Source organism: Oncorhynchus mykiss, chromosome 3 (genome assembly GCF_013265735.2).
Source record: "Oncorhynchus mykiss isolate Arlee chromosome 3, USDA_OmykA_1.1, whole genome shotgun sequence".
In the NCBI taxonomy this organism is placed as follows: domain Eukaryota; kingdom Metazoa; phylum Chordata; class Actinopteri; order Salmoniformes; family Salmonidae; genus Oncorhynchus; species Oncorhynchus mykiss.
Window position 1 is genome coordinate 63,447,112 of NC_048567.1, and position 12,072 is coordinate 63,459,183.

Below are 12,072 nucleotides of genomic sequence, written 5' to 3' on the forward strand. Positions count from 1 at the left end.
GACGCTACAAGCTTGGCACACCTGTATTTGGGGAGTTTCCCCCATTCTTCTCCGCAGATCCGCTCAAGCTCTGTCCGGTTGGATGGGGAGCGTTGCTGTACCGCTATTTTCAGGTCTCTCTAGAGATGTTCAATCGGGTTCAAGTCCGGGCTCTGGCTGGGCCACTCAAGTACATTTAGATACTTGTCCCGAAACCACTCCTGCATTGTCTTGGCTGTGTGCCTAGGGTCATTGTCCTGTTGGAAGGTGAACCATCGCCCCAGTCTGAGGTCCTGGAGTAGGTTTTCATCAAGGATCTCCCTGTACTTTGCTCCGTTCATCTTTGCCTCGAACCTGACTCGTCTCCCAGTCCCTGCTGGGAGATTTAATTTAAGGAGGGCAGAGGGCCAGATATTATGGGGTGTTTTTTGGTGTCAAGCAAAGGCCCAATCAGTTCTTTAAAATACATCTTCATAATAAGTTATATGGACTCTAAATAATAGGGGTTGGCATTATTTTTTAATTATCTACCTATGTCCCCATACATACAACATCTGTAAGGTCCCTCAATCAAGCACAGGTTCAACTACAAAGACCAGGGAGGTTTTCGAAAGCCTCATAAAGAAGGGCAGCGATTGGCAGATGGATAACAATAACAAATCAGATGTTGAATATTATCTTTAAGCATGGTCAAGTTAATAATTAGGTTATGGATGATTGGATGTATTAAACCATCCAGACAAATCAAAGATGCCATAATCCTTCTGCACTGAGCTGCAGGATAAGTAGAAACTACTTAGGGATGTCACAATGAATTGATTTTAAAACAGCTAGTTCAATGGCTGTGATGGTAGAAATCTGAGGATGGATCAACAACATTGTAGTGGCTCCACAATAATGGCCTAAATGAAAGAATGAAAAGAAGAATAGAAATATACAGAATGACATGAAGGTACTAAAGGTACTAAAGAAATTCAAAAAAGAAACACTAAACACATCACTGAGTAACTGCCTCATTATTTTTAAGCACGTGGTGGCTGCATCATGGTATGGGTATGCTTGACATCGGCAAAGGCTGGGTAGTTATTCAGGATGAAAAGAAAGAGGATAGACATAAGCACAGGCAAAATCCTAGAGGGAAACCTGTTTCAGCCTGCTTACAACAGACACTGGGAGAGGAATTAATCTTCTAGCATCTTTTTAACCTAGAACACAAAGCCAAATCTACACAGTGAATGTTCCTACGTTACTACGTAGCCAAGTTACAGTTTTTACTTAAATCTGCTTGAAAATCTATTGCAAGACTTGAAAATTGCTGTCTAGCCATGATCCCCAACACCTTGACAGAGCTGGAAGAATTTTGAAAAGAATAATGGGCAAATATTGCACAATGCAAGTGTCTTATGAAACTTACCCAAGAAGACTCACAGCTGTAATGACAGCCAAAGGAGTTTTTAACATGTATTGATTCAGGGGTTGGATACTAATCTAATTGATGTATATTAGTGTTTAATTTTTAATGAATACCATTTTTTTAAATACTTTCTCTTACACTTTGCGTATTTTGTGTAAATTGTTGGAAAAAAATCTAAAAAATCAATCCCACTTTGTAACACAATAAAATGTGAAGAAATGATATGGGTGTGTAGACTTTCCATAGCACACTGTACACTACCTTTCGATTAAATTCGACATCTTGCAATTGAGACCTGGAGAAGATAGATGAGCTGAGTCATAATCACCTGACACAGCACACCCTTGAGCACACCTTCTGTACTTGTCTGTTGTCTTGTTTGTATTTACAGTATTCTACATCCTCTTCATCTAAACCAGACCAGCACAAACATGGCCAAACATTATTGATACAGTATGAATGGTATGGCTATGAGGAAGTTATGTGTCTCCAAAACAATAAAAGGGATTGAAGAGGAACAGTCAGAAAGGTCAAAGATTATATTGGGTTACCGCTGTTTACCGGTGTACAGTCCGTCGCAAAAACCCCGCGCAGGAATTTCCGGGGAGGGCGGACGTCACTAGTTACCACAGCTACAAAGTCATACTTATGGCTAAACCCCCGCCTATTTCTACAATTTATCTTCTTAAAATATGATTTGAAACCTAACCCTAACCACACTGCTAACATTATGCCTGACCCTGACCTTAAATGAAGACAAAAAAGCTCATTTTTGTTTTGATGAATTTGTACGATAGAGACCATTTTGACTTTGTGGCGGTGGTAACTAGTGACAACCCCGGAGGGCGGGAACAGTGCTATTCAAGGAGGAAGTTCAAACTCCCTGGAGTTTCTGAAAGCGGCGTGTTGACGCATGAAAATGTGTTCCTCTTTGAGTAAAAAGGCCCATCGCCTCTTTGAAATGCATCATTGATAACACACTTGTAGAGAAGCTTTTAACTATTAGTTAAGTTATTTCCGTTTATTGGATATCATTATTGCATTTACTTGACAACATGTCAGAAGTCTTCATTATAGATCTAATTCACTGTCGGTGTCCACAGCACAGCTCGTGCGTGGAGAGGCAAGTAAAAAGCGTCACAGGTAGGAGCGATGTCGGCTTTCAGATATATCTACTATTCGGACCACACGGTCAACGTTGTAATGCAAACGGCGAGAACAAGATGTATTTGCTGGAAACGTTTTTCAGTCAGAAGACAAACGTCCACGTATTGGACTACACCACTGTTACGGAGTCTTGGTACCGTTTCAAACTAGCCGTGGACCAACTGGACTTACGAACGGTTCGGGTCTTCACCTCAAAAAAAAGGAGACCGATGTTTGAAGCATACATTGAGCAACTTTTCACGGAGGTGTATACATTTGAGTACATCACATCCAATGACCTCCCGTGCCCTGGTCATGTGCAATGCGACTCACCTTTAGCTCCACCTGTCAGTGAGGTCAGAGAGGAGGTCAGAAGCTTTCTGCAGCAGTTACCAGCTAAAGGAGACGTCACCATACTGAGGTCCACTTTCATTTCAGGTAGGTGTGTGTAATACAGTATCTATTACTGTAGTGTAATATTATGCGGAATTATCTGAAGACTATCATTCAGCAACCAGTGAACAGTCCCTCCCTCCCTTCTTTCCTCTTCAACCCCTGTCCCCTCCCTCCATGCACCTCTCTTCTCTCTTAATTCAATGTAAGGACTTTATTGGCATAGGAAACATGTTAACATTGCCAAAGCAAGTGAACTAGATAATAAACACAAGTGAAATAAACTATCAAAAGTGACAGTAAACATTAACTCACAGAAGTTCCAAAACAATAAAGACATGACAAATGTCATATTATGTGCAAATAGTTAAAGTACAAAAGGGAAAATAAATCAACATAAAAATGGGTTGTGGTATTTCACCCAATAGATATGGGAGTTAATCAAAATTGGTTTTGTTTTCTAATTCTTTGTGGATCTGTGTAATATGTGTCTCTAATATGGTCATACATTTGGCACGAGGTTAGGAAGTGCAGCTCAGTTTCCACCTCATTTTGTGGGCAGTGTGCACATAGCCTGTCTTCTCTTGAGAGCCAGGTCTGCTTACGGCAGCCTTTCTCATTAGCAAGGCTATGCTCACTGAGTCTGTACATAGTCAAAGCTATCCTTAATTTTGGGTCAGTCACAGTGGTCAGGTATTCTGCCACTGTGTACTCTCTGTTTAGAGCCAAATAGCATTGTAGTTTGCTATGTTTTTGTTTGTTAATTATTTCCTATGTGTCAAGTAATTATCTTTTTTGTTTTCTCATGATTTGGTTGGGATTAACATGACCATTTTGTGAATTATTCTGCATGAAGAGTCTCAATTTGGTGTTTGTCACATTTTGTGAATTCTCGGTTAGTGAGCGAACCCCAGACCTCACAACCATAAAGGGCAATAATATTGATTCAAGTATTTTTAGCCAGATCCTCATTGGTATGTCAAATTTTATGTTCCTTTTGATGGCATAGAAGGCCCTTCTTGCCTTATCTCTAGGCTCGTTCACAGCTTTGTGGAAGTTACCTGTAGCGCTGATGTTTAGGCCGAGGTATGTGTAGTTTTTTTGTGTGCTCTAGGGCAACGGTGTCTAGATGGAATTTGTATTTGTGGTCCTGGTGACTGGACCCTTTTTGGAACACTATTATTTTTGTCTTTCTGACATTGACGTTCAGGGCCCAAGTCTGACAGAATCTGTGCAGAAGATCTAGGTGCTGCTTGTAGGCCCTCCTTGGTTGGGGACAGAAGCACCAGATCATCAGCAAACAGTGACATTTGACTTCAGATTCTAGTAGGGTGAGGCCGGGTGCTGGAACCTGTTCTAGTGCCCTTGCCAATTATTTTATATATATGTTGAAGAGGGTGGGGCTTAAGCTGCATCCCTGTCTCACCCCACGGCCCCGTGGAAAGAAATGTGTGTGTGGTTTGCCAATTTTGTTTGTGTACATGGATTTCATAATGTCATATGTTTCCCCCCCAACACCACTTTCCATCAATTTGTATAGCAGACCCTCATGCCAAATTGAGTCAAAAGCTTTTTTGAAATCAACAAAGCATGAGAAGACTTTGCCTCTGTTTTGGTTTGTTTGTTTGTCAATTAGGGTGTGCAGGGTGAATACGTGGTCTGTCGTATGGTAATTTGGTAAGAATCCAATTTGACATTTGCTTAGTACATTGCTTTCACTGAGGAAATGCACTAGTCTGCTGTTAATGATAATGCAGAGGATTTCCACAAGGTTGCTCCCACGGTAGTTATTGAGGTCAAATTTGTCTCAACTTTTGTGGATTGGGGTGAATAGTCCTTGGTTCTAAATATTGGGGAAGATGCCAGAGCCAAGGATGATGTTAAAGAGTTTAAGTATAGCCATTTGGAATTTGTGGTCTGTATATTTTATCACTTCATTGAGGATACCATCAACACCACAGGTCTTTTTGGGTTGGAGGGTTTGTCATTTGACCTGTAGTTCATTCAATGTAATTGGAGAATCCAGTGGGTTCTGGAAGACTTTAATAGTTGATTCTAAGGTTTGTATTTGATCATGTATATGTTTTGCTGTTTTTTATAGAGACAAAAAGATTGGAGAAGAGGTTTATCCATACATCTCCGTTTTAAATAGATAACTCTGTGTTGTTTGTTTAGAGTTTTCCAATTTTCCCAGAAGTGGTTAGATTGTTTGGATTCTTCAATTACATTGAGCTGATTTAGGTGGACCTGGTCAAACCAGGCTGTTCAAGGCTGTTCAATTTCAAGGTGGAGTGGTGGGCCAGGTAAACATTTGGTTTTGAGGCACAGTCACAGGAAATACTTGCATTCTCTCTTTCTCGCTCTCTCCCCACTCTGTCTCTCTCTCTCTGTGTGTGTAGACTGTTTCTCCCATGGATTCACCACACGTACAGGAGGTATTTCCTCCATCTCCACCCTCTCCTCTCTCAACCTGTTCAGTAGCTCCAGACGCAGAGACCCCATGACCCTCGTAGCCGAGAACATCCGCCGACTAGCCCAGAAGGCTGGGTTCTACCCCCGACGCCTGCACCTGGTCAAGGTATCACAGCACAGCAAATAGCATTAATGTAGCCTCCCTGGATGTAAGTGTAACATGGCCTCAAGAGGTCAACCAGAAGAAGACTGGCTACAGAGTGTGAATTATAATGTGACATTCTCTTGTTTTTTTCACGGGACTTCATGTGTGTGCAGACGCTTTATCTCCAGAGTTATAATCCCTTTTGGTCAAGTTTCCGCCACACAGCGGTCCAGGCGGAGCGTGTCTCTATAGTAAACGTCTCGAGTTGCACACAAGGGAATGTAACGTTGCGGATAAAGTTCAGAATGACACAATTTCATGTGTACAACGTCTAAAGACCTGCATCACTATACTGAGAGTGTGTCCGTTTCTAAAAATACATATTTGGGTATTTTTTAGATTTTGTTCATGTATTTTGCGTGCTCTGATACTGAACAACAAGCAATGAGGAAGTGAATCGCGGCTGGGGTAAGTTTCTCATAAACAACAAGGATGCATTTTCTCCATAGTTTTTGATGGTAGGCCACTCTGGTAGGCCTACATTATGATCAAATAGCCACACTAGCCTACTTGACCACTGTTAGTTTTAACTTAAAGCGGGTACAGCCTGTGTTCACGGTAAACACGCACCGGAAGTTTTACAGAATTTTCACAACGTTCAAGTTTGCACTCAGCAGACCTGAAATGAGCTGACAATCAACAAAAATGAGAGGAAACGTTGGTTTGGACCCTTCTATAACAGGCCATTTACATTAAACATTTAGATTTACTTCAGACATAGAAAAATTCTCCTTTAATATTTACCACTGTAGAAGAAAAAAAAGCATTTTAAATAAATAGGAGAATGGTTCAATTAGAATTAATTATAGACCCCCCAAAGTTGACTTTGTTGCATTTAGGGGCATTCATGTCTCATTCATGGCCCCCCATAATTTGCACTCTGACAGGCCGCGCCTCTTAAACTGGTTCCTCTAGGTTTTTTCTTAGGTTCCTGCCTTTTAGGGAGTGTTTCTGCATTGCGTGCTCTTTGGGGTTTTAAGCTAGGTATCTGTAAAGCACTTTGTGACAACTGTTGATGTAAAAAGGGCTTTATTAAATACATTTGATTGATTGAGGTCTAGACCGTTATGGCACAGGGAGGTAGTGCACGTGTCCTGTACATCGTGTAACACTCACTCCAGTGGGTTGTAGAAAACATCACTGACATCATTAAGTGGTTAATGCTGAATAGCTGTTTCTGCCAGGTGAACCACAGCAGTGACGTATGGGTGATGGGAAAGGAAGATGAGCCACACGACTATGATGGCATCGTAACCAATCAGAGAGGTGTTGTCATAGCTGCGCCAGGAGCTGATTGCATGCCCCTCCTCTTCACTGACCCCGTGGCCAGGGTCATCGGAGTAGCTCACGCTGGTGAGACACACACATACACTTTAAGTACAAGACAGTATTAATATTCCTTAGAAAGATGTCTGCTGGTGCGTCATTATAAAGTGTTCCTTTGTGTTTCCCTCTGTCAGGATGGAAAGGAACCCTGATGGGTGTTGCCATGGCTACAGTCAACGCCATGGTGATGGGATTCGGCAGCAGGGCGTGTGACGTCACCGTGGTGATCGGGCCGTCGGTGGGGGCCTGTTGTTTTACACTGGAGAGAGAGCAGGCTGCAGACTTCTACTCTATCCACCCTGACTGTGTTCCTGACATGGCTGAGACCAGGCCTCATGTCAACATACGACTAGCCACCAGGTAGGTTTGGCCAACTATACAACACATAGACAAATAGCGCGTTCAAGCGTCCGTTTTCTCAAACATCGTTGGTCACTGCCTTTCAAAGTGTTGCATTATGGGGATAAAAATTGTCCGACTTGTGCCTGTCTATATGTCGACTGCATGAACTTTACAAACATCTTGTGAGCAAGTTTCTGCAGCTGCTCTACACCAGCTCCCTCCTGCAGCCATCGCTTGCATTGTGGGAGGCTCTATTGTCAACCAATCATTAGTCTTTTACCCACGCAAATGTGATCAAAGACATGACTGAAACAGGAACCATCTTTGTCGCGATTCGTGTATACACTGGATATATACAAATTAATGTGATATTTGAGTCTCTCTGTCACTGATTGTACATTGTACACATATAGTATGCCAGTTTGTGAGTGTGTGATATGGGGGTTGGAGACATAGAAAGACAAACCTTTCTAAACATTGGCAACACTGCCATGTTGATATGAGCCTTGCTGTTGGAAAACCACATTAATATCTGACTTCGGGGCCTCCCGAGGGGTGCAGCGGTCTAAGGCACTACATATCCGGGTTCGATCCCGGGCTGTGTCACAGCCGGCCGCGACCGGGAGACCCATAAGGCAACGCACAATTGGCCCAGCATCATTGGTGCGGCTGGCTTCCGGGTTAAGTGAGCAGTGTGTCAAGAAGCAGTGTGGCTTGGCAGGGTCGTGTTTCGGGGGATGCATGGCTCTCGACCTCCCGTATGGGAGTTGCAGCAATGGGACAAGACTGTATCTACCAATTGGATATCACAAAATTGGAGAGAAAAAGTGGTAATAAAAATAATTTACAAAAATCTATAAATATCAGACTTCCGGCTGTCGCAGTTGCACTTCACCCGACTTCGCTTTCGACTTTCGTCTACATTCAGTTGCTTGAGCCTTACCACTCTTTCTCTGACGTAATGTCCTTAAATCACTGATGATAATAAAAGCTTTGACTCCCAGTTGAAATAATTCCACAGGGTCAATAATGAGGTCACTATGAGGTCAAACTATGATGTGGTTTTTATGATAGGTGCTGCTAGGCTGGAGAGTCATCTGATTGATTTCCTATAGGGTGTTACCAGGTTACCGCTCTCCCTGATCTACTACCATAGAGTCAGTTCCCCTCAGCCACTCATCTGATTGCAAAGACAAAGGTCATGCCCTGGGAGTGATCTCTGTGAGTGGATACTGGTTGTGTAGGGTGATACTATTGAAATGATCATTAGTCCCATCAGGTTAATGGATTACCAATCTAACCAGCAGACTGATGGAGAGTCCAACTAAAGGGCCATTATTTCTTCTGAACACATATTTTACCCTAGGGGCATGCTGACCATGGAATAATTCAAGTAGAATAATCTACATTGTTTAGATCAGGGTCTCTTCTTTTCCTGTGTTTTTAAACTTCCACGTTCTCCATTCCAGAATACTTCTCCAGAGGGAAGGGGTTCTGCCTGAGCGTATCCATGACGACACGGTGACTGACAGGCCGAGCGTGACCCTGTGCACATCCTGTCACCCTGAGGCCTTCTTCTCCCACGTCAGGGACGGGCTTAACTTCGGAACGCAGATTGGCTTCCTGTGGATGGACGAAACAGGAACTACTGACTGTTTCAGTAGTTCAGAACACTGAATTAATTTATGTACAGTACCAGTCAAAAGGTTTAGAACACCTACTCATTCCAGGGTTTTTCTTTATTTTGACTATTTTCTACATTGTAGAATAAAAGTGAAGACATCAAACCTATGAAATCACACATATGAAATCATGTAGTAATCAAAAAAGTGTTTAATATATTTATATTTGAGATTCTTCAATGTAGGGACCCTTTGGCTTGATGACAGCTTTACACACTCTTGGCATTCTGTCAACCAGCTTCATGAGGAATGATAGTCCCACTAAGCGCAAACCATATGGGATGGAGTATCTCTGCGCCACTCGAATGCTATGGTAGCCATGCTGGTTAAGTGTGCCTTAAATTCTAAATAAATCACTGACAGTGTCACGATCAAAGCACCCCACACCATCCCACATCCTCGTCCATACTTCACGGTGGGAAAGACACATGCAGAGATCATCCGTTCACCTACTCTGCGTCTCACAAAGACACAATGGTTTAACTTTAAAAGTTCTTGAAATTTTCCACATTGACTGACTTTGATGTCTTAAAGTCATTATGGATTGTATTTTCTGTTTGCTTATTTGAGCTGTTCTTGACATAATATAGACTTGGTCTTTTACCAAATACTGTCTGCTATATACCACCCTACCTTGTCACAACACAACTGATTGGCTCAAACGTATTAAGAAGGAAAGAAATTCCACAAATGAACAGGTATACCTGTTAATTGAAATGCATTCCAGGTGACTACCTCATGAAGACGGTTGAGAGAATGCCAAGTGTGATTAAAGCTGTCGTCAAGGCAAAGGGTGGCTACTGTGAAGAATCTTACATAAAACATATTTTGATTTGTTTAATACTTTTTTGGTTACTACATGATTCCATATGTGTTATGATGTTTTGATGTTTTCATAGTTTTGATGTCTTCACTGTTATTCTACAATGTAGAAAATAGTCCAAATAAAGAAAAACCCTGGAATGAGTAGGTGTGTCCAAACATTTGACTGGTACTGTATATTAAATGCACATCTAGCCATATCTGTCTGTGGTAAAGTTGCATGCAACATAAAAGCGGTACACTCCAGATATGATTAATCTTCCCATGAATATTCACTTCATATGCAAACACTTATTCATACACAATGCATTATTGTGTTTGTGTGAGGATACAGAATTATTTTGGTGCCATTATTTTGGTTCCACAGAAATACAGTAGCAGGAGATCTGATATATCAAAAGGTGGCGATAGCGCCACCAAAATAATACTGTATCCTCACACAAATACGATAATGCATTGTTTGTTTATCTTTGTCTCAATCTCTTTATTTGAAAGATCTCAGGAATCACATCTGTATGAATAGGCCATGTGGGGTGCACATAAATGAAAACCCAATATAGAAAGTTATATTAAAAGAACCTCCATAGCAAGGCATATAAAGTATCTCTATCTTGTATGATCTTGTATTTTAGTGTTTTATGAGGCCATGGTCTATTAAAGCTACTGTTAAACACATCTTCACTGCATTGTATAAGTTCCACACCAGCTACTTTAATTAAACCTGACTAATTAAGACCAACAGCTGTGCTTAATCTGTCCTAATATAATAACCTAGCCACACAGAGAGAGGGGAGAGACAGACAGAGAGGGGGGAGACAGACACAGAGAGGGGGGGAGACAGACACAGAGAGGGAAGAGAGTGGGGAGACAGACAGAGAGGGGGGGGACACAGAGAGAGCGGGGAGACACACAGAGAAGGGGAGAGGGGGGAGACAGACACAGAGAGGGAAGAGAGTGGGGAGACAGACAGAGAGAGCGGGGAGACAGACACAGAGAGGGAAGAGAGTGGGGAGACAGACAGAGAGAGCGGGGAGACAGACACAGAGAGGGAAGAGAGTGGGGAGACAGAGAGAGCGGGGAGACAGAGTGGACGGAATGCATTATAGATATTATAGGTAGTGTTGTTGCAGACATTGGGCGCTAGGGGGCAGTATTAGCTTTGTTATAAGCAGGTATGTTTTGCTGGGAGAATGAGTCAAGACACTGGGGGATACAGGCCTCTAAACACTGTAGTGTCCTCACAATACCATCAACCCTATGAACACGTTCAGAACTCTGGTCTTAATGGCTTAGGTGTTGGACTGATCTATGTAAGGTTGAGAGTTTTAGTGCGAGCGGCCAGGTGTTTAGCCAGGACAACATCCAGGGTTAGCACTGTGTGGTAAGTGCCAAGGGATCTCTTAACAGTCTCTGAAAGTACACATACACACTCACACATAGTGGAGCTGGCAGATCTCAGATGACAGTGTGAGTTTGGGTGTGTCTGTGTAAATGATATTGGAGTTTTTCACACCATCATTCTGCCAGAACAGCACAGAAAGCCACGGCCTGAGAGGGTGAGACATGTACACTCTTCCTGGGATCAACTGGTGTGTCTGTGTGACCCGATCAGGTTTTAGCCTCTGTGGTGTAATAGGACCTGTTTTATGTGTGTTGCATGTGTATGTGAATGCATCAGTATCGTAGGAAGGAACACATTACTGCAGTACTTTGCAAATATCAGTGTTGCATGTTTGATTGTCAGGAATCCCCTGTCCTTGTGTCCCCAATCTTCTTCCTTCCTTCTGACTGAACTTACCCTCCCAATAGTACGTAGGAAACAAGCACTGACCAAAAATGAAACCATTGTTTTTGGGGGGTGGCAGGGTAGGGTAACGATGGGCCAGTAACAGAAAGCTTTCTAATTCATAATCCCCGAGCCAATTTGGTGACAAATCTGTGTGTTCCTTTGATCAAGGCACTTAACCCTAATTGCTACCGTAAATCGCTCTGGATAAGAGTGTCTGCTAAATTACATACATGTAAATTGTTTTGATACAAAGATTTGGTCTAATTTGATACATTAACAAAACAACTGTTTTCTCTGTTTATTACAGACGTCACATCACATGTGAGAGTGAGGATATACACCTAACCTCACAACTTTGTCTGTCTGTAGAAAACAGTTCTGAGAAATGAACTAGCTGTAAAAAATGTTCTGTGATCTAGGGTGTTTTGGGTCTCTCCCTCTGTCTGCAGATTTCTCTGGCTCTCTGTTCCTCTGGGTCTGCAGATCATCATGAGACTGAGGGAAACTGGCTCTGCCTGTCACACGTGACAAGGAGGGGAGGGGAAAGAAAGGAGAGCAGATA

General features: G+C 42.4%; 1 protein-coding gene across 1 annotated transcript; it reads left to right on the forward strand.

The window, feature by feature from the left end:
• The first annotated feature begins 2,248 nt into the window (after positions 1-2,248).
• On the forward strand, positions 2,249-10,460 carry lacc1 (laccase (multicopper oxidoreductase) domain containing 1). Its single transcript, XM_021597635.2, has 5 exons — positions 2,249-2,977; positions 5,332-5,510; positions 6,734-6,902; positions 7,010-7,235; positions 8,687-10,460. The coding sequence occupies exons 1-5, from the start codon at positions 2,449-2,451 to the stop codon at positions 8,892-8,894; spliced, it is 1,311 nt and encodes a 436-aa protein (XP_021453310.2). The 5' UTR covers positions 2,249-2,448; the 3' UTR covers positions 8,895-10,460.
• The last annotated feature ends 1,612 nt before the right edge of the window (positions 10,461-12,072 follow it).

Excerpts from the sequence above, each read along its gene's own strand:
- lacc1 (XM_021597635.2), top strand. The coding sequence starts at position 2,449 with ATGTCAGAAGTCTTCATTATAGATCTAATTCACTGTCGGTGTCCACAG. Across the intron at positions 5,511-6,733 it reads GACGCCTGCACCTGGTCAAG|GTGAACCACAGCAGTGACGT; the intron begins GTATCACAGCAC and ends TGTTTCTGCCAG. Across the intron at positions 7,236-8,686 it reads AACATACGACTAGCCACCAG|AATACTTCTCCAGAGGGAAG; the intron begins GTAGGTTTGGCC and ends TCTCCATTCCAG.